Genomic DNA, 22,943 nt, shown 5'->3' on the forward strand with positions numbered 1-22,943 from the left:
ATAAATCTTTATTTACTTTTCAAGTTTTATTTCCGTCAAATTTAAGCAACGGAATTTACACCTAAATACTAAGAAAGCTTTACGAAGAAATGTAAATTTAAATACATCAATCAAATGCGTTATTAGTTTATTTATTGGTTGTTTAAGTTTTTTTTTGTTGTCTACAGTATCTTCTATTTGACAAGATAAGAACTAATTCGTCGCAAATTTGAGCTTCATTTAAAGGTCTATTACTAGCTAATGAATTGTTGTATATATAAAATAATATTCGAACTCCAGACATTTATTTATTTTATTTTGACAGGATTTATTGGTTGCTTATCCTTTTTCTTCTTGATTTTGGGCTTGATTTATAATTTTTGGGTTCTTTGCTCTATTAAATTCAACAAAATCTTGCATGATCATTGTTGTTTTCTCTGAGACCCCAAAAAAAAAAAAAATTGTCCTTTTCTCTTTAAGTTTTACGGGTATAGCCAAACATATACTATGGTGTATAAGAGGTTGTTGTATGAGCACAATTGCACAAGTTTAATCAAATTAGTGAAACTCAAAAACATATTTTTTTTTTTAAATAACTATTTTGGATAAGTTCTCCTTAAAGTTTTGGTATGGTATTTTATTCTCTTATTTATGTGTGGTGTGGGCTAAACTATATGAAAAATATTGACATAAGAATAAACACAAATATTCTGAAACAGGCGCGGAAGCAAGTATTGGGGAAAGGGATAATCAGGGGTGAGCATGGGTAGTGGGTACTCGATTATTCGTCCGAATTCGAACTGAATCAATTAAATTGGTTTTGAAATCAATGGGTAATCGGGTCTAACCCGAACTAAACCAATGACCTATGTTAGTGATTGGTTCGGGTATCGATTCTGAGGGTACGGAACCCAAACCAACCCGCGAATCCGATCATATATTAATTAAATATATATATATATATATATATATATATTTTTTCCATTAGATAATGATTATTCACTATTAATATGTTTGGATTTTAATGAGTTTAGTTTTTAATTGAAATATTTATTGTTACTCACTTATTTTAAAATTGTGAAATATGTTTGAAATGCCTTAAGATTGAGAAAATATGATTGAAAATGATTTGGATGAAAAAGTATTATTTGAGTTGATTTGATTTGATGCATTATATGTTTGAAGACCGAAGAATTTGTTATATTTGAAATTATATGTTTTGAATTGGTTTGGGAGGTTCGTATTAGAAAACCGTAGTTAACGACAGTTATGACGTTAACCTAGATGCATCTGGAGACCTCAGCTAGCAGGGACGTTGCTAGCCTAACGTGTAGGCCAAGTGTGGACTATTTGATTTGATTTCTGTATGAGAACTCCCTTATTGATTCACTCATTTATATAAATTAATATTTTCTAACTAAAATTATTTTTAGACTAAAAGACAAATAGGTCCCTGACCTTTTAAAACGGGGACATTTTCGTCCCTCAAGATTGGAAAATACATTTCGATCCCCCACGTTTTAAAACGGGAGACAATTATACCCTTCCGTCCGTTTTGGGCCAAAAACGGCAACGGACCCAGCTGACATGAAGGGGCACTGAATGACGTGGCCGTTACGCTCGCTGAGGTGGATTGGGACGAAATTTAATTGGACAAATTAGTCCCTGAAGTGCCAAACGACGCCGTTGCCACCAGTGAGCCCTATTTCATCCAAACGCAAGGTGGAAGTCATGGCCGCTGCTTGTGCGATCGTCCATGATGAGCGAGGGGGGGTTCTTCATGCACAAGACCTGGACGGGGATCTTCATCCGCTGTTGCTGGAGCTTGTGATCGAGGTGGGGTTGCGCCGAAGTGCTTCTGCGGCGTTTATGCCATTCTTTACAAGTCAAGAACAGCATCTAATCCCAATAGAATATTTTTCGGGTGTCCATTCTTCAAGGTGAGCAATTATTTTTATAGTAGTTGGATGAGAGTGTTCTGTGTCTAATTATGGTGTTATCTGAAAAATTGCTCCAGGTTAAAGAACGGTGTTGCCGGTATTTTGTGTGGCTTGATGAACACTTGAAAAAAATTAGGGCCATGGAGTCTGAAGCATTGGGTGCTGTGGATGATGTTGGAGGTGTAGACATTGAAGATCATGTGGTGCGAAGTCAGGAATTGGAAGAAAAAATTCAACTGGTGCGAAGCCAGGAACTGGAGAAAAAAATGAAAGAGTTGGAGAGAAAACTGTTATGTATGGAGAAGGAGAAAAAAATGAGTATGTGACATATTGCTTTGATTAGTGTAGTTTTTGTTGTTGCTGTATGTATCTTAAAGTGGTGAGGATGATGAGTTGATGTACAATGTTGATGATGTAATGAAAATTGCCATTGTTGGCTATTCAATGAAAATTTCCATTGTTGAACAAAAAATAAGGTAGTAATTCTGTGAATCAGCTTTAACATAAGGTAGTAATTCTGCATATATTATGAGCAAAATATGAACAACAATGTATCTGTCTTAATCCAAAACATAAACAAGTTTGCCACAAAATAACAAAACATCTAGTTGGCATATAAACAAGTTTGCCAAACTACAATAAGTAGACAGTGTTGTTTAATTTATACTGAAGACTACGACAAAAAACAGAAATTTATTCAGTAGTGTTCAGTTCTTCTGATTCTTAGATCCAGGAGTTGGGATGAAATTCATTCCTATGGCCTCACTGCCAGCGACTTTGAAGGTCTCCTCTGATGTAGCGACACTGGCACTGGTGCTTTGAGTCTGGGTTGTATCTGGGGGTGGAGTTGCAGGTGGATTTGAAGGTGGATTTGCACTTGCTCGGGGCCTTCTGATTGTCTGCTTGGGTCTGAATTTGGAGGAAGTAGCTGGGGTTTTGGGTTGCCCCATTCTTGGCTGCTGGGATGGAGGCTTGAATGGAATTTGGACTGGAGCGGATGGTGTTGTTGCTGCAGCATTCTGGCTGATGACATGATTCTGCAAAAGTAACCGACTTATTCAGTTGTTCAAATGCATTGACATGAATAAAGTGATTGTGATTATGAGTGTATTATTTAGGGTGGGGATGCTTACTGTAGACTTCTCTTGCACAGCACTATTCTCAGCCAAACTTTCAGTCTGTGTCTGGCTTTGATCCTATGCAACATAGATCAAACAAGGAAAGAACATGGACAAATTAGTCCTTAAAAAAAAGTTAATAGGACATCGTAACCACTGACAAAATTTAAAATGTACAGATCGATCCTAAACAATAGCAGGGATACCTCTGGTTGAGGGGCTGATTGTGATAGGGGAAGCTGCTCCAAGGGTTTTGTGTTTGCATCAGTCTTCTTAGCTTTTTTCTTCTTTGGTTTTCAGTTTGGGTTGCTTGGTGCTCCCTTACATGTCTTGTAGTTGTGGCCTTTCTCATTGCACTTGCTGCATGTCACTTGAAAGCTTCTCTTAAGCTTGTCACCCTGAATATGAGCCTCAGCAGGATCCTTGTTACGATTGTGTACTTTAGGCCTCCCAATAGGTCGCTTGATGGGTGGTGGAGCAGGCCTCAGCTGGTCAGTGGTTACCTAAAATTCCTCACTTGGAACTGGTTTTATGCAATGTGCATATATTTTGTGAATAGATTCCATACATAACCAGGGATGCACATAATCATCTACCTGGTCATGTCTCTTTCTAATTGCAGCAATACCGTGAATGCATGGCATGCCTGAATCAAAACCACATACCATATTACCTATCATTATATTAGATCAGCCCTAAAATCATTCAGAACATATTATATAGCAATATATTACATCATCACTAAAAGCATTCAAAATATATATATTACCTAGCACTATACTAGATCAGCCCTGAAATCATTCAAAACATATTACCTAGCATTATAGTAGATCAGCCTTAAAGAAAATCACTCAAAATTAAAGATATACCGGTCAGTTGCCAAACATTGCATGAACAAGTGTGTTTGATCAAATCCACATCTACTTTGGTTTGCTTTCTGCTAACTTGAAATCTCTTTCGTTCGTTATCTCCCACCCATTCGGCAATCCACCTGCTGCTGGGTTTTATCAGCCTCTGCAACCTTTTCTCCTGAACGGGTGCAAGCTTTCCACTATGGTGCTCTAACAGCCTAATATGCTTGGTCATTCTCCGCATTAGGTAGCACCTAATTTCCTCACACATAGTCAAAACTGGCTTCATTCTGTACTTAACGACTTTTGAATTAAATACCTCGCACATGTTGTTAGTTAGGTTATCCACCTTGGGGCCATGACTGAAGAAAGCCTTAACCCAAGTGGCTGGTTCAAACCTCATCAGATACTCCCATGCTGCCTTATTCACCCCCTTCAGCTTCTCCATGGTCTCTTTGAACTCTGGTTCAGTGGTGCACCTAGCACAGTCCCATACGATGTCTCTAATGTGCATATCTTTGAACCTATTTATGAAGTTTTTCCACATGTGCATCACACAGTTTCGATGATGTGCTCTCGGCATTACCTCCTTTAAGGCTGGTAGCAGACCCTGCCAACACATAATATTTCATACACACATATGCAGTAGTTTAAATTGCATTCAGTAATTTACAATAACTTCAATTACAAACACATATTTGCAGTATTCAAAATATCATTCACACCTATGCACTAATATCCATTGCAAACACATATATGCACTAAATTCCATTTCAAACACATACATGCAGTGATTTAATATCCTACACCAATATGTAGAAATTTAATGTCTACCACATACATGCATTATATTAATATCCTACACTAATATGTAGTAATTTAACATGATACACTAATATGCAGTGATGTAGAAGTCTGACCTTTTGTTGGTCGGACATAAAGTTCCAACCAAATTGATGTGCATCGCCCAGATCTTCCTGAAGCAGTGTGAGGAACCATTTCCAGGATTCCTTCGTCTCCGATCTTGCAACTCCATATGCTACTACGTATAATTGGTTATTGGCATCTTGTGCCACCGCTGACAGTAGTTGGCCTCCATGATATGTCTTCAAAAATGCTCCATCTAGATGGATGAAAGGCCTACACCCAGACTTAAAGCCTTGCTTACAACCCTCAAAGGAGATATATATTTTGTCAAAGACAGGTAGGGATTGAGGAATTGGGATCACATCAACTCTTGCAGTCGATCCCGGATTACTCTTAATGATCTCCATGGCATAGTCCCTAAGCTTCCCATACTGTTCCTTTTCATTTCCCATAATCCTCTCTTTGGCCTCTTTCACTGCCCTGTAGACCATCTTCGGATGCAACACTAGATTAAAGTCTTCTCTAAGAAACTCAATTGCCTCATTAGTAGTCATATGAGGTTGACTAGCCATTCTCTTCTCCACTTTCTTGCTGACCCAGTGTTGATCAGCTGCATTGCTGCCCAGGTCTCTAGCACATGTATGCTCTGCCTTGTAAGTCTTTACCTGATAACATAACAATGTTTTGTTGTAGGATAGATGTGCTAGCCATGGACATTCTTCACCTCTGCAGCCAACCCTCACCCTTTCTTTATCATTTTTGATCCACAGCAGTTCCCTCCCTTCAGAAATGAACATGTCTTTTACCGCTTCTTTGAACCCATCAATTGTTGCAAACTTTGTTCCTATCTCGAACCTACCCTCCCCGAACCCATACTCTTCATTGAAAACTGGAAACTCATGCTTTTCTCCCTCATCCTCTGAAGACACTGGTGTGTGGAGTTCCTCTGATGCATACTCATAAATCGGATCATCATCATCTGAAATCTCCTCACTCACATAGAGTCCAATTGGAGGCAGATCCCTGGGTTGCACATTAGGAAGAGGTTCTTCAGCATCTACAGCAGGCCTACTTCTTTGTTGATTTGCATTAGGCCCATTCCTTTAACTCTTCCACCCCTGCTTCTGCCGCAGTAGCTTCATCCACTATCTCTGGCTCATCAACTTGATGGTCGAAGTAAATGTAGAATTCATCCGTCGTTGAATTCTTCATCTTATTCTCTCGGAGTTCATTGATGCCTGCATCTCCTCTCAGAATGTGCAGTCCACCCTCAAGATCACTGCTAGTTGGGTCAAACCAATATACTGTCCTATATGATGCATACCCCAAACCCTTGAACAATGTCACCAAATCCCTAAAATTCACAAAGTCTAAGTCCATCTTCGGAAATTTTTCAACTTTCCCACCAATATACTCAAGAGTTCCACTGGGTTTTCTAGCAAAACGGCCTCCGTGGTGAAAAACAGGTACCACATACATATCATCCATCTGCATTGTCCACAGGTAGATAAACCAGAGATTAAACTCTACCTAATCAAAATTTCTAAATCAGTTAACTTCACATACATTTTCCTCATTCTTTTACCCCAAAACAAAACAAAAAAAAACCTGCAGTCCCCCCATAACCCAACCCCATGCATTCTCAGTTAAACAACACACAAACTCTTCATTATCACCCTTACCTCTGTAGATGATGGCAGCTTCCTCTCCACGCAAAGCTTGCCGTAACCTTCAATACCAACCACCTCGACTGACCACACCACCGCTTTCAACTGTAGGAAGTCGTTCTTTTTTTGGAGGGAGAAGGGCGTTTCTATTCTGGTAGGATTTTCTGTAATATATGGAGTAAGGGTTGGGTGTTATGGGGAATGCGAAGCTTCAAATATGGGGGATGGTGGCAACGGCGTCGTTTGGCACTTCAGGGACTAATTTGTCCACTTAAATTTCGTCCCAATCCACCTCAGCGAGCGTAACGGCCACGTCATTCAGTGCCCCTCCATGTCAGCTGGGTCCGTTGCCGTTTTTGGCCCAAAACGGACGGAAGGGTATAATTGTCTCCCGTTTTAAAACGTGGGGGATCGAAATGTATTTTCCAATCTTGAGGGACGAAAATGTCCCCGTTTTAAAAGGTCAGGGACCTATTTGTCTTTTAGTCTTATTTTTATAATAATGTTTATATGGTCTCATGTGAATTATAGATGTATTGTCTAGTCATTGAGTTGCAAAACTCATTCCGTTTTTTTTTAAATATTTTTTCAGGAAGAAATACTTGAATATGTGAGCCCTTCTATTCAAGAATTCTGATCTGCAATGGGTATATGTTCTTTGTTGAGTTTCTAGACGTTGTATGCTCCATATGTCACAGACAGAATTCAACCATTCTTAATTATTTTAATTTTTGTTAAAAATGTATAACTATTTATTTTAGAACTTGTATATTATTCAAAATCTTTGTAACTTTCTTATTTAATTTATATTTGAGTTTGATAGACTTGCTAGGGAACTGTTTCCTTGAGCGCCGGTCATGGTTCATTTTTCGGCCGTTACAAATTATGAGTAAAAAGTTTACTTTCATTATACCTTTAATCGGCTTATACAAATCATTTGTATCTTCTATTTTTAAATTTTTTATAGTATAGACTTTTCCTTCAAATCATAATTCATAATTAGTTAAAAAAGAATAATAAATAGCATATTAAAAGAAGTATAATTTTAACGATATTAAAATATAATTATATATAAACTATTATAAAATAATATAAAAAGTATAAAAAGCAAAAATAATTAAAGTATTTTTTTTGTAAATTCAATTTAAAAATATAATAAATATGTTTGTTTTGTACCTTTTCATCTAATATAATCATTTCTAAGCAAATAGACTCTTCTTCATTTGTGGGTGTTAATGTTTTTCATAGATGAACCACGCAAACTTTGATAAACTAATTGTCTTTTTGTTTAGTGATATTGTCCAAAGAATGATGCTCCATTGAGTAAGTTTGAGATGCTGTGTAATTCGGAAATAAATTTTTTATGCTAATTTGATGTCATTTGAAGAGGACCAGTAATAATAGGAGCGACCCCTTTCCACCATTCCGTACTCGAGGTCCGGCTGTCGAAACACTTCGAGAAGCCAACAGACATGAAGTATGATGGAACACAAGATCCCCTGGAACACTTGACGGCCTTTGAGGCCAGGATGAACCTAGAAGGGGTGGGAGATGAGGTCAGATGCCGCGCCTTCCCAGTCACCTTAGCGGGCCCAGCAATACGGTGGTTTAACAACCTCTCGCAAGGCTCGGTGACCCAATTTTCCGACATCAGCCACGCCTTCTTGGCTCAGTTCACAACCAGGATTGTCAAAGCCAAACACCTGATTAATTTGCTGGGGGTAACACAGAGACCCGGAGAGCCGACCAGGAAGTACCTGGACCGTTTTAATGACGAGTGCTTGGAAATTGACGGTCTGACGGACTCAGTGGCAAGTTTGTGTCTAACGAACGGACTCTCGAATGAGGACTTCAGGAAACACCTCACCACAAAGCCCGTCTGGACAATGCAAGAGATCCAGTGCGTGGCCAAAGAATACATTAATGACGAGGAAGTCAGCCGGGTTGTGGCTGCCAATAAACGGCAGCCCGCCTACAACCAATCCCGGCACTTCGAAGCCAGAGAAAGACCAAAGGAACACGCCAGGGACGGCGGTCCGAGTAAACCACCCAAACCATTCCCCCGAGTTGGGAAGTTCACCAACTACACCCCCCTCACGGCATCGATCACTGAAGTTTACCAACAGATAGCAGAAAAGGGGATACTGTCGAAGCCCCGACCACTGAAGGACAGGACGGGAGGAAACAAGAACCTCTACTGCGAGTATCACAAGGGTTACGGGCACAAGACCCAAGATTGCTTTGACCTAAAGGATGCCCTCGAGCAAGCTATCAGGGACGGCAAACTCGCCGACTTCTCCCACCTTATAACGGAACCAAGGAGACGCAACCGGGACAACGACAACGAAGACAGATCCCGACCAACAAGACGACGACAAGAACCAGAGGGTGACGACCACGGTCTCACAGTGGTAAACGTGGTGACGGCCAGGAATACCGCCCCGAGGTCGAAATTCGACCTCCTGGGACCCTTTCCGGTCGGCCCAGGACAAGTCAAATACCTCATTGTAGCCATTGACTACTATACCAAATGGGTAGAGGCTGAACCGCTAGCCACGATATCGTCCTCCAACTGCCGGAAGTTCATGTGGAGGCAGGTGATAACCCGTTTCGGCATCCCGGAGGCCGTTATCTCGGACAATGGGACCCAGTTCACCGACAAGAAGTTCATGGAATTCCTCTCTGGCCTGGGGATAAAGCAAAAGTTCTCCTCAATAGAACATCTCCAAACAAACGGGCAGGTAGAGGCCGCAAACAAAGTCATCCTTCTTGGTCTAAAGAAGCGCCTAGACAGTAAGAAGGGAAACTGGGCCGACGAACTCCCCTCCGTCTTATGGTCCTACCGGACAACCGAGCAAAGCGCCACGGGGGAAACCCCCTTTCGCCTAACATACGGGGTCGACGCGGTGATACCAGTCGAAATCGGCGAACCAAGCCCCCGACTACTACTCGCGGGCATGAGCGAAGCGGTCGAGAAAGACCTGATCGAGGAAACAAGGGAGATGGCTCACCTAACAGAAACGGCGCTGAAACAAAGAATAGCCCTGCGTTACAACGCAAAAGTCCTCAAACGAGACTTCGAAGAAAGGGACCTCGTCCTGCGACGCAACGACATCGGCGTCCCGACCCCAGGGGAAGGCAAGCTGGCGGTAAATTGGGAAGGTCCCTACAGGGTAAGGGAGGTACTTGGCAAAGACGCTTACAAACTCGAAAAACTTGACGGCAAGGAAGTACCCAGAACATGGAACGCAGGTAACCTAAAGAGGTTCTACTCCTGACCCACCGGCTCACCGACCAGGGAGTCTAGCCAAATAGTTAATATTTGCCCTGTTCACATGATTAATTCATCTTGTTTACTTACTTTGTCAAATACTTGCCCAACTGACGAGTAATTTTCACTTGTTCAAATTTTTTACTTGTTAAAACTTTCTTACTTCATATCTGTTTCTCATTACCAAAACCTAAAACGGCACCCCGGGATTGATCACCCCGGGAGCCAGACGGCTCATAGGCCTCAACCAATTCGACGACTACGCGACCGAATCGGTCCAAACTGCTGCCAAATGCGAAAACGGCGAGACGGGCACAAGAAATAAGCCCGCCCAGAATAAACGGTAACACGATAACGGAAACACGACAAAATAATGAAACAAGCAAAAATCATAGCAATCAAACGACGATAACTTATAAAGCGTCAAAATACGGAACGGACAAGTAAATTGTTCAAGGCAAACAAAACGACAAAGTATCAACAGGTTGTTCAGCAAATGTCATCTCGGACAGCTGACCCTGGAGGAGTTCAACTTGAGCCTTAAAGTCATTGTTCGCCTTAACAGAAGACTCAAGCTTCCTCCGAAGCGCCTCCATACCGGATAACTCAAACTCGGCCTTCTGAGCTATCACGGCCCCACGAAGCAAGGTGCGATACATCCACCTCGCCTGCCCGGACAGCTCGGTTGCATGAAAATGCTCTTCTGTCCTGGGTATCAGTTGGGAGTCAATGAACTTGGAAGCATCAAAATTCCTCTCCATTACGGTAAGGGCCCCTTCCGGGCTGGAAGACATCTTTCGCTTCTTGGGAGTGTGGATAAGCTCCACGTCACTATCCGGATGAGGGGTGAGAGTCACGTGCCCGTCAGCGCCCCCTTCCTCATGGACAGGAGAAGCCTGACCCCTGCGGCCTGTTTTTCCGACGTTTCGGTTTCCCGGACAGGAGAAGCCTGACCCTCTTTCTCCCCTGAAGGACCCTCCGACTTGCCGACGTCCTTCTCTTCGACATTCTCGTCATCACTTACCTCAAAAAAGGTCTTCATCAGATTCTCAAGACCGGTCACGGTGGCAGACATTTCCACTGCAACAAACAACAAGCACGACTAGTCGTTAGATCGGAAAGAGAAAAAACAATGACAAACATAGGCAAACAAGGAAAACAACTGACAAACATAGGCAAACAAGGAGAACAACTCACGAATATAGCTCCTGGCGGCCTCCCGTTCACCCATAAGAAGATGGGGGTTCACGGGGTTCTTTTCAAAGATAGCAAGAAGGACGTTCGCTATCTGCTTATCTACAGCCGACAACCTTTTGTACGACACTTTAACAAAAGGATTCGACCCCGCGCCAAAGCTCCAGTAAGTCTGGATGAGACGCTCCCCCTCTAACGACAACCAGAAGGGGTGACGACCTTTGACGGGACGAACCTTGAAATACTTATCCTTAAAACCATGGTAGGAGTCCTCAAAAAGGCTAAAAATCTTCCTACCCTGGGCAGCACGAAAAGAAAGAAACCCTTTTCTCGCCTTCCCCTGTTTGGAAGGGTTGGTAAGGTTGAAATAAAAGAGAAAAACGTCCACCGACGCGGTAGCTCCAAGTACTCCGCAGACCATCTCGAAGCAGCGGATCGAAGCCCAGCTGTTCGGATGAAGTTGGGACGGGGGAACGGATATCCGGTTCAGTAGCGCCATTTGAAACTCGGAGAACGGCATCCGAACGCCAACCTGCGTGAACATGGACTTATAAAACCAGATCCAATCGGGGACGCGGGGGGAATGAAAATTGAGCTCATAAATACGCTCATGAGGAAGCGGAACAATGGCCTCGTAGTTGGCCTCCTCGTCAGTACCCCCACACAAGTAGCCGGCTTGCCGGAACTCCGTCAATTCCTCCAAGTCCATCTGGTTGGGTGAACTCCTTATATCGTCAGTCACCCAAGCATACGGGTTGTAAGCCGCAGCAGATCCGGAAGACCGGGAGACAACGCGAGGCATACCTACAGCGGGGTACCACTCCGTTAGTCTATGAGGTCGGGAGCCCGAAAAAACTCAGAAACTACACCTTTTCAACTCAATCATGACCAGATACGGCTAAAAACTACGCCTACCTCACAAACCACCCAAAAAAGCCTATCCTGGAATGGTACCCCTTCCCTAACTCACCTACCCCAGCACTGAAAAACCTCTCAACAAAAATAAACCAGCCATGCAACAAACGCAAACAGCAAATCACACAACAACAGAACATAACACAGATACCAGAAGAAAAAAACCAGAAGATTACCTGGAACGATGAAGGAAATCTGGACTGAAAGTTGGAGCAAGAGGGAGTTCGCACAGAAAGCTTTGGATGTTAGGGAGAAAAAGAGTTGGAAATAGTGAGAGTGGGAGGTGGATAGGGAGAAAAACTGTTTAAAAACCACCCCCAAAAGCGCGAAAGGAAGCAGGGGCAAGATAGTCTTTGCGCACGGGTTTTTTCAAATCATTATGAGCATTAAATGCCCAGCGCGGAGAACGAAACGGCAAACAGATGCTACAGCAGATCAAGAGACACGCGCGCAAGAGACGCGTCCCTCCCACGATCAGCCGACCCGACGACAATGCACGAGTGTAAACATCACGCGCCACCAATGGCCCCCACGGCCATCGCTGACGCGTCGGGGGCACTGTTACGACCTGGCCCAAACTCACGCGGGTCAACCCGACCCGAGTTCTCGCCGGCCCAGTAATGCGCCCTCCACCCGACCCGGACACAGCCGAAGGACAGCGCCCTTGAGGGTATGGGCCTGACCATTGAAGGGGCCCACTACTGACATGTATATATTGTATTGTTTATAACGGTAAGATATAATAAATATATGAATATGAATTTAATATTTTTGTAGGTTACAAATTTGATTACAAATTTTTGTATATATATATATATTTTTGCTGATTTGGAAATAATAGTTGATTTGGCAAAAATTGAGTGGTTGATTCTAATATTTTGCAAGTAAGCGATGTTGCCGACTTGCCATTAATAGAAAGAAAAAGATGTTTCAAAAGTAATATGGGTAAACTTATGTATCTACTTTTATATATTAAGAATAGATAGATGCAGAAAATGTTGGCTATTTCTGGTTTGAAGAAATATTAGACAAAATGGCAGAGGAAGAAGAGAAGAATAGAAAAGGCAGAAGATAACAGAAAGCAATGAAAAATGAATCTGAAGTTTGATTTAGTATTTGGAAAATTATTACAAGTCTTGAGTCTTCTACAGCATATGTATATATCAGTTAGTCTTCAGCTGCCATAGTAACTAACATAACTGAATTACTATATATCCGGAAATTCATAACTAACTTCAACCAATTCTGTTTTGACAGCAGAATCTGGTTTCACATTATCTCTATCATGCTTCCAATACATCATGCCTAGTCCATCGACCAGATCAATTTGTTCAAGAAGTTAATACTTTCAGCATTTCAAAGTTTATCGCTTTTATTGTGTGTGTGGAATAATAATAATAATAATTTGTACATATTATAGTGAGTATTCGAAAATCGAAATAACTATTTTGGTTTTTCTTAGTCTCTCTTATATTTGGTTTTTTTGTTCTTTTTAATTATTGGATAGAGTTAAACCTGATTCTTTTAATTTTTTTACTAATTCTTTAACAACTGAGTTATAGTAATTTTTATCATATCTATTATCTTAAATAAAAAGAATAAATATTTTTTTTGGTCTTTGACCATTTATTCGAATGACAAAGTGTCTTTTTACAATTCGAAAATACTTGATCGGTCTCCAACCATCTCTATATTTGGTCAATTTTCTAAAAATATTTGTTATACAGAAAGTGTACAAAATTAAGAAAATTTAGACATCTGTTAACAATTTCTTTAAAAAAAAAGTAATGTTAAAACATATGTTAAAAAAAATAACATTACGAATTGTGAATTATATTAACCATTTTCTGATGATAAATTCCATGGGATGTTGTTTTGAATGATAAACAGTTGGTTGATGCACTTGTAAGTGTGTGATTTACATCCTTAGGAAAGAAATCTAAATATGTAATTCTTCATGATACTCAGTGCTGCCTTCACATGTCTTCCAATTTTTTATTTCTTCTCTAATTCGATGGTTTGAGGAGGAAATTTCAACTTTTATTCATTGTCAAAGATCTTATTGTTACTATTTAACTTTTCAGTTTTCACTTATATTTAGTGGGATAAACATAGTTGTTGCTGCATTATTGACTATTTTTTCTTTTATTTTTCTAATGAAACATACAATTCTTAATCAACAATGCACAATAAAATAGAGGGAAAAAAAATAAATACGTGTATGCAAAAGAATAATGGCCAAGGGATTAGAGTGGCTAATGATCTATGAAGCACAGACACTGAGTTGTCGTGTCCGAAAAACGACACTCACCGACACTCGTCCAATACGTGTGTCTGCTGTGTCCAACCGTTTCTTAATAAAAAATAAAAAATTCTTCTCCGGACACGCCTGGACACACCTAAATAGCATCACGTGTCAGCGTGTCCAGTCTTATTCTTAACATACATTCTTAAAATAAATTTAGATATAGTATATATTATTATTTATTAAAACAAAAAATATTTTAAATACTTGATATAATTAAAAAAAGACATTAAAATAAAAAATTTAATTTATATTTTAATATTAATAAAATATCAAAATATCATCACGATTTATCTAAAAAATACTTTATATTTTATATGTATGCGTGTCCCGTGTCATGTAAGATTTTAAAAATCGCGTGTCAGCGTGTTCCGTGTCATGTCCCGTATCCGTTTAAAAATCGCGTGTCAGCGTGTTCCGTGTCATGTCCCGTATCCGTGTCAGTGTCCGTGCATCATAACTAATGATGAATTAAACCCCAATAATACGTGTATGTAAGCGTGTGCTATGTATTAACCCCAATAACTAAAGCAAAAATAAATTTATCTGCTAAACATGAGTTCATGTGTCTGAAATTTCTTATCAAATGGTTTAGAAAAAAAAAATTAAAGAGTAACATACACATGAACCGAAATTCTAAAGGTAAATTTTATTTTGCCAATAAGAAGGACTATATCAATATGATAATGATCAATATTATGATGGCAATGAGGTCTGTTCCTGATATTCCTTTGGCACTTCCTCAAGCTGGAGCTGATTGACCCTGCAGCCATGTCCAACAACACTTGATGAAGCTCATTGGGGCTCCTTTCTTAATCACTCTCATGCCTCTCTTGAATATCTTGGATTGTGTCCATGATTGTGGTTCTCCCTTGTTTGCTCAATAGTTTTCTGGAAGAAAGTTTCACTCTCACCTGTTCCCATCACATCTAAGTTATCATTTGAGTAATCAATGTTATTCGAACATTATTCCTTCTCTGGGAATTGAGGTTTCTTAAGCACTTACATGGAAGCAATGATAGTGAGAAGTCCATTGTGTGTGAAAGTTTCTATCTTGGCAGGGGCCTTGAATCTTGTCAGCAAATTTCTTGTCTTACTTCTCAGCATTCCCCCACTGCATATTGCAACGATTGAATATACTTCATGCAGCAAAAGAAAAACCATAGCTGCAGAAGTTGTGATGTTGGTTCCATGGATACGCTGTATGAGAAGTTACAAAGTGTTAACTGTGAGTAAGGAATGAATGATATAAGACATTATAATAAGAATGAAGAATAAGAATATTGTAAACAGAATGAAGATTGAAAATATATATAAAGAAACAGTTACCTGTTGAAGTTGTTGGATTACAAAATCCATCTGTTATCAACTTGAATGCCGTGGATATGGGAGATTTTGGGCCAAACCTCTGGATCCTTCTTCTCGCACCGTCTACCCAGCAAAGGAGTTCCTTTGATGATGAGTTGTTTTAGAGAGGCAGGCAGCTTTTCTCCCTCAATATTCTTCAACTTGGAGCAATGATGAATACTTAATTGTTGTAGGGAGTTGAGGTGAGCAAGTCCCTTGCACTCCAATGTCTCCACACTTTGAATGTAAAAAAGTGTGAGAGACTCGAGTGAGGCAGGCAACCAACCTTCCTTTGGGAGGCACTTCACACTCTCCTTATATTCACCGAAAATGCGAAGATGAGTAAGTCCATTTAATTGCAAATTCATGAATGCTGCACAACTGATTAGTTTGGAGTAGCTGATAGTAAGAGATTTCAGGCTACAATGTGGATCCCCATCCCCTGTAGGAGACAATTCAATCTCTGGGCATTCCAGTATTGTGAGATCCTCTAGCTGAGGTGCTGCCATCCATAGCGTCGACACTGACTTCAAACTCCAACAACCGGATATATATAAAGAACGAAGACATGAAAGAGACTGTGACACCACAATAGACTCCATGCTTTTACACTCCTTGATTTGGAGACGCACGAGATTTGGAAAGGCATCCCAAGAGAAGGATGTAGCTGAATCATAGTAATTAATTATATTCAGTGACTGCAGGGACTTGTGATGCCCATCCATTTCGAGTTCTAATTTTACACAATCTGATATTGTCAACTCTTGTAGTGATGCAGGAATACTACTCACTGGAAATGATATGTGGAAGGAACAATCTGAGATGCATAAAGATGTGAGGCAAGTCAGTTGCATATGCCGAAAGGCCTTAACCACCGGCTCCACTTGATCAATTCCATGAACTGATAGTTTACGCAGTAAAGGAGGTAGCTCCCTAGTTCTCACTTCTCCAGCACCAACTATGTTTAAAGAGGTCATCACAGGAGCTCTTGGAAGACAACAACGGAGATACTTGGAATTGTCAATGGTAAGTGATTGCAAAGATGGTAGATGATTGGGCAAATCTCCTCTCAACATGGGAGAGTCACTTAAGGTAAGCTCCGCAAGTCGAGGGAATGCATTGAACTCCATTGAATGCCACTCCACCCAGTCACTAATTGAGCAAAATGTAAGTTTCAAGAACTGGAAATGGTGTCTCCAAACAAGATCCACCCTTGTAAAACTCAGCACCCACAGTTTTCAGACTTTTAAAATCTGAAATTGTAAGGTGCTTCAAAGAAGGCAATTGTCCAAATGAAGGAAGCACAGAACATTTCTTGCAATGTTGCAGGGTTAGTGTGGTGATGTTGTGGTAGGAAGAATTTCCCAACCAATCTGGAAATGTTGTGCCTCTGTAACCACTGATCTCTACTTCTTTCAAATTACTGTGAGGTTGTAACTTGTCAAGTATATCTCTTTCAATTTGGGAATCAGCTGCATCCTTCTTTTTGACACCAAAAGCAAAAACTCCATCCCTACTTTTATTTGATGACCAAATCAACTTCAAAGAGTCAATGCCATCCTTATCGAACATTCTTGCCTCCCAAGCTTCACTGCTGTCGACCACGTTCTCCAATTTGTCAATGGAAATTGATTTGCGCAGATTCGCAAGTGCTCCCAATTCTTTGATCTTGTTCTCTTCATGCTTCCCAACAACAAAGTCGCTTAAAAACTGCAAACTTTTCAATTTGCTCATGCCTTTCGGCATCTCGCGCAAACAAGTTGCTCTAATATCAAGATGCCTTAAATTTACAAGATTTTGCATGCCATCCGGAAGCATTTTCAATTTTTCACATCCAATCAGCTTCAAGGTCTGCAAATTGTAAAGATTACCCAAAGACTCGGGCAATGTCACAATGTAGGTTCCAGAGAGATCCAAGTAACGCAGATGAATCAACTCACCTATTGAATCAGGAAGTGATTCAAGAGGAAAGCATTTGAATGACAAAGCTCTAAGGCGCTTCAATTTTGACAACAAGATACAAGGTGTGTTTTCCATGTCAAATGGGATATTTGGTGACAAATTGATTTCAAGAAATGTCCTTGTATGTTCTACTCTATCACAAACTCCTAGAAGTTTTGAGATTGGATAATTGCCTGTAGCATTATGTGATAAATGACGAGCTTTAATATCAATCTCAACAGCATTTTCATGCTCTTCTGCTCTAAAACAGAATTCTCCAGCATAGATCATTGCCAAATCATGTACAAGATCATGCATCACAAATGTCTTGTCATTAGTACTATGAGGTTGGAAAAATGACCTCACAAATAATTCATCAAAATATTCGTCACCAACTTCTTCTAGAGTCTTTTCTCCTACTGGTTGTAAGAGACTCTCCGCCATCCATAACAAGATCAATTCATCTTTATCAAATTCACAACTCTCGGGATATATGGAACAATAAACAAAACACTTTTTTAGACACGAAGGAAGATAATAATAACTAACTCTTAAGGCTGGAACAATTTTTATCTTGTCATTGGAGGATTTCCAGATCTCGTTCTTCAATATATGATTCCAAGACTTGACTTCAGAATTTCCACGCAATAAGCCTCCGAGTGCTTGAACTGCCAAGGGCAATCCATCACACTTCTTTACAATATCTTTGCCGACTTTTTCCAGAGTTGGATTCATCATAGAATCAGCAGAAAGACTTGCGTGTTTTGAAAATACTAACCAGCAATCTTCATTAGACAACAAACTCAGTTGGTAATGTAGATCGGTAGTTGCAACCACAGAAGCAACCTTTTCACTACGGTTGTCAAAAGGATTTTACTTCCGTGATTGCCGTAGCGATAAGGTTTTAGAAGATCCTCCCAAATGTCTTGTTGATCATGCCAGACATCATCTAGAACAATTAAGAATATTTTTCCTATCAACTTTTGTTTCAGATGAGTTTGAAGTGAATCAAAATCATCCTTCTTATAAGAACTACAAGTTATTTTCTCTAGTCTAGTTCTTGTAAGGCTAATAGGATTAAAATTTTCAGCAACACACACCCATAAGGCCATACTCTAGTGTCAAATTTTCCCACTACTTTGGCATCACTGTAAACCAGTTGAGCTAGAGCAGTTTTTCCTATTCCACCCATACCCCAAATTGGGATCAGAGTAAGAGGTCATTCAGAATCATCTAGCAACAATTTGATTATCTCTCTCTTCTCTTTGTCCCGACCGAATATGTCAGAACTTACAACGAGAGATGTGGATGGAATTCTCCATGATGTGTCCAACTTGGCACTCTTTTCTAGACCAAGTTTAGCTTTTCGTTCTACAAGAGACTGTAGTTTGCCAACTATTTTTTTGATGACATTGACACCACTATCATCAATGTATGAATCAACAAGACGAGACCAGGAAGAAGAGTTACCTGAATCCCCTTGAGTGGCCGCGATGGCGGCCTTAGTGGAGAGTTCATCAAGCAAGTCATCAGCAAAATAAAGAGCATCTTGGAGATCAACAAGCCACTTCTTGACTCTCTTGTCAGTGAACTGCTTCTGCTCAGCATCATCAAGAACAGGTCCAGCATCATACAGACTATTCTGCAACCTTTCAAGCAACTCCAGGACAGAGTCGAGGACAGAGTCATCTTCAAGTATTGAAGACAACTTGTCTAAAACAGCATCAACGAAAGAAGTGAGATAAGCTCCACCATCAAGTTTTGCAGCCATGATTGAATTTCAAATACAGCAGCAGATCAGATTGGATCAGAACGAAGAAAGAAAGCTGATGGAAGAGAGAAGGGTTTGCAGTTTGCAATGTAGTCTCTGGATTTTCTCAAACAGAAGCTAAGGAAAGTGTTTGCTTTTATGTGCGGTGAGTGAAGTTGACTTCATGAGCTCATGATCTTCGTTTCATTAATAATGCATGTTTTTGGGATCTGCTTCCCTGGTTTAAGATCTGATATAACTTATAACAAGATCTGTCAAACGGGGAAAGAATAAAGATACACAATTGGTTACATGCTTAGGAAAGTCTATGTAACAAACTCTTCATGAAATCATGATACTTAATGCTACCTTCTTTCTAAAGGATTGCACAGGATGTAATATTAATAAATGATACAGAAACAAAAAAAAAAAAAACTAAATCCAATGCATCCAAGATAACTTTTTTTCTTTTGATAAATATGCAATTCTAAAAAATATCCTTACTAAAATTGGGTGGACCATTTTGGATATCTAACGCATACTGATCATTGTTCCTTAAAGAGGTTTCTCTGTTGGATAATATCCTTTTCCTTTCTTGAAACCACCTCTGAGCCTCGTCTCATCCCTTGCCCTTTGAAACCATCAACCATGGTGGTATAAGTCCACCGATTGGGCTCAAAGCCCCTTCTACGCATCCTTTCAAACAACTCATAAGCCTGCTCCTTATCACTCTTACATGCTATTCTCAACAACAAATTGTAAGTGTAAACGTCAAGTGGAAAGCACTTTGCTATTAATTTCTCCAAGTCCTCAACATGGCTAACTCTACGATGATGAAATGCACCAACCACAAAGCTAAGCATTGACCAACCAGTTTCTCCCTCCTCTTTCACTCCTCTTAAACGAACACAGGCATTGTAAACTTCCGATGAAGACATAGAGTGATAAAGAAGTACGTTACCGAGAAAAGAGGTTAATTGACGTCCCATTTTCTCATACACATTAACAAGTTTCACTGCCTCATGATATCTTTTCGATGAACAAAGCACCCGTACAAGATTCTCATAGCATTCAATGCTTGGATTTAAACCGTCTCTTAACATTTGTTGTAAGAGCAGATACGCAGGTTCAGGATTCTTGCTTTTGCAGAGAGAAACAACCAAGCAATTATATAACTTTTTAGTTGCCAATCCACGGGACCAAACATTATTAAAGAAGATAAGAGCATCATAAGTCCTTCCACTTTTCAAATAAGCTTTCAACATAAGAATTAGAGAAGATGAAGTGGGCTGAATGCCATTCCTCTGCATCAACTCAAACACTTTCCAAGCCAACTCAGCCTGCTTGGCATGCCCAGCCGCATCAATGAAACAATCATAAATATAATGTTGACGATCATTATGGGACAGCATCTCAAACAAACTGAAAAACCGAGACCTTGCATTGTCCATCTGAAGTAAACAACAAACAACAACTCTACATAGAGCCGGTGTCACTTTATGACCCTTCTCCTTCATTTCAACGAGAAGACGAGCAGCAATATCTCCCCTATTCAACTCTTTAAAACCCTTTATCATATTTGCATAGGCCCTGCTAGCAGACGCACCTTTAAGTTCCCCATGTATCAAATAACTATCTTCTACTCTTCCCGCCCGGCACAGTGCCGTTATAAAGTTGTCATATGTGGAAGCATCAGGCATAATTTTCCGTTCCAAGGCAAGATGGAGCAACTCTTTCATCTCATCAATCATGCACTCTCTACACAGGACATTGGCAAGCCTAGTAAAGGTCCGTCTATCTGGAAAATAATGGTGATCGATCGAGCTCTTCAACACACTGAATGCTTCCTTGGCATTTCCGTCCCAACACAAAGTAAGTATCAAGTACTTATAAGCCATATGATTTGGGGACAACATAAACTCTGACCTGGACTTGAACAAATCAAAAGCGACATCCACCATCCCAGCCTTGCAAAAGAAGCATAGCACGGCATTCATAGTAGCCGTATTCGGTGGAATAGCATTCTCATACACATCCATCAACAAATCAGACACCTCCTTGAGCCTGTTCTCCCTCAAGAGCCTGTAAATTAACACGTTGAACATCGCCAAACCAGGAATATATCCTTCATCTTTCTTCTTCTGTCTGAAAAACTCTAAGGCCTCGTCCAACCGGCCACCCTGGACAAGGCCCCTTATCCAAACCCCATAAGCATGATCCAACTGCACCAGCCCCGAATCCCCAAACTTTCTAACTAACCTAAAAGCATGATCAAACCTATTGCTCCCACACAGAGCACTGACAAGAACACTCACCTCGGAGCCATGAAGCTCCTTGCCACCATCCACCAAGCCAAACAAAAACCCTTCAGCCTCATCCAACCTCCCCTGATTGCACAACCTCTTCATAACAAGCACATTGGTATACCGATTCTCAAAACCCCTCATCCTAATCTGCCTAATAATGACATTAAAAGCATCGAAATAATCCTTCTCAACAAGGGCATTCAAAAGCACATGGTAACCAAAGGAATCCAAGTCCAAACCATGAAACCGCATTTTACCAAACAGGTGGACTGCAATCTCAAGCTTACCCGCAATAGCATATCCAATGACGAGAGTATCCTTGAACCGCACACGGGGGTTGAAGGCAGGGCCACGGCGATGGAAGGATTGGAGGAATTCGTCGAGTACTGATGGGGCGCGAGCGAGGATTCGGAAGATGGCGGAGAAGGTGCCGCGAGTGTGGTGGAAGTTGGGCTGGCGGCCGGCCCAATGGAAGAAGCGGAGACAGGGGTAGATGTGTGCAGCGGCGGTGCCATGGTGGAGTACAGTGAGGACGAAGGACTCGTCGAGACGGGGGAGTGTTAGGGAGGAGAGAGAGGCATCGAGGGCGGCGTCGTCGTTATAGGAGGAGGAGTCCGTCGAAGAGAGAATCTGGAAGATTCGGGTGATGAGTGGGTCGCCCGTTTTGAACCAGTCCTTGATGGAGGATGCGACGTCGTTTTCGTTTATTTTTCTTAAGACGGTGTGGCAGTTATGAGAAGAAGAAGATGAAAAAGAAGAAGAAGAAAAGGAAGCAGGGTTGTTGATGTGAATGAGAAGAGAAGAGAAGAGGGATCTGCGTTTGGTTACATGTTTTAGTGGCTGTAGCATTGTTGATCTTCCTTCCTCAAACCTAAGTTCTCAACATTATATCATCCTTGATTCACTGCCTTCAGTTCGAGGACGCTGTTGATGAACGGAGAAGGTAATGGAGGATTGGGGTAGCGTGACTCTTGTTGCTTCACGTTGCAAACACTCCCAGCAGTTACAATCCTAATTTTCAAATTTCTAATTAATTGATATCAATACCTTATTTATTTTTTTCCTATATTAAAATTAGGAAGTTTCCTATATTTTTCCTAACTCTACTAGTCAAATCCCCGTGCATTTGCACGGAATCATATACTCTATTTCAATAAATAAATTAAAAAAATCTTTAATATTCACATCTAATAATGTCAAATTGAAATGCATTGTACATGTAACCTTGATAAAAAATTTTCCTTGCATAATATCAGATTGATAATAATATGAAGTTATGAACACAATTAGTATTAATATCACTTAATAAAAAACAAAATAATTACAAACATAAATTATGTTGGTTAAAGTAATTCTATTTTTTATGTTCATTACATAATTGTTATAATATCATAAATATGTAGATATTTTAAAAATTTTGTTTTTGTTAGGCTTGTCAAAATAAAATGTCCTTGTATAGGATTTTTAACCAAATAGAAAAAGTCAAGTCAAT

General features: G+C 40.4%; 3 protein-coding genes across 4 annotated transcripts; all 3 read right to left on the minus strand.

The window, feature by feature from the left end:
- On the minus strand, nucleotides 14,674-22,480 carry LOC107608974 (pentatricopeptide repeat-containing protein At1g71210-like). 2 transcript variants are annotated; one of them, XM_021107076.1, is made up of 5 exons: nucleotides 19,650-22,480; nucleotides 18,866-19,417; nucleotides 15,437-18,344; nucleotides 15,114-15,307; nucleotides 14,674-15,021 (listed from the first exon to the last, which is right to left on the minus strand). In XM_021107076.1, the coding sequence occupies exon 1, from the start codon at nucleotides 22,298-22,300 to the stop codon at nucleotides 19,691-19,693; it is 2,610 nt and encodes an 869-aa protein (XP_020962735.1). In that variant the 5' UTR covers nucleotides 22,301-22,480; the 3' UTR covers nucleotides 14,674-15,021; nucleotides 15,114-15,307; nucleotides 15,437-18,344; nucleotides 18,866-19,417; nucleotides 19,650-19,690. The 2 variants fall into 2 exon arrangements, with proteins under 2 accessions (XP_020962735.1, XP_016166267.2); XM_016310781.2 differs by having other exon boundaries at nucleotides 15,437-19,417.
- On the minus strand, nucleotides 15,018-16,584 carry LOC110262422. The gene is made up of 3 exons (XM_021107648.1): nucleotides 15,514-16,584; nucleotides 15,114-15,307; nucleotides 15,018-15,021 (listed from the first exon to the last, which is right to left on the minus strand). Exons 1-3 carry the CDS (start codon nucleotides 16,582-16,584, stop codon nucleotides 15,018-15,020), a joined length of 1,269 nt encoding a protein of 422 aa, XP_020963307.1.
- Nucleotides 16,607-17,839, minus strand: LOC110262366 (putative disease resistance protein At3g14460). The gene has a single exon (XM_021107649.1). The coding sequence runs from the start codon at nucleotides 17,837-17,839 to the stop codon at nucleotides 16,607-16,609; it is 1,233 nt and encodes a 410-aa protein (XP_020963308.1).

This window comes from Arachis ipaensis, chromosome B07 (genome assembly GCF_000816755.2).
Source record: "Arachis ipaensis cultivar K30076 chromosome B07, Araip1.1, whole genome shotgun sequence".
NCBI classification, from domain to species: Eukaryota; Viridiplantae; Streptophyta; class Magnoliopsida; order Fabales; family Fabaceae; genus Arachis; species Arachis ipaensis.

Bases quoted from the DNA above. Each gene is read 5' to 3' on its own strand.
- LOC110262422 (XM_021107648.1), bottom strand. From the start codon at position 16,584: ATGGAGTTCAATGCATTCCCTCGACTTGCGGAGCTTACCTTAAGTGAC. The intron at 15,308-15,513 runs GTTTGGCCCAAA...CTTCTCATACAG, and splicing joins GCGAGAAGAAGGATCCAGAG to CGTATCCATGGAACCAACAT.
- LOC110262366 (XM_021107649.1), bottom strand. From the start codon at position 17,839: ATGGCGGAGAGTCTCTTACAACCAGTAGGAGAAAAGACTCTAGAAGAA.
- LOC107608974 (XM_021107076.1), bottom strand. From the start codon at position 22,300: ATGCTACAGCCACTAAAACATGTAACCAAACGCAGATCCCTCTTCTCT.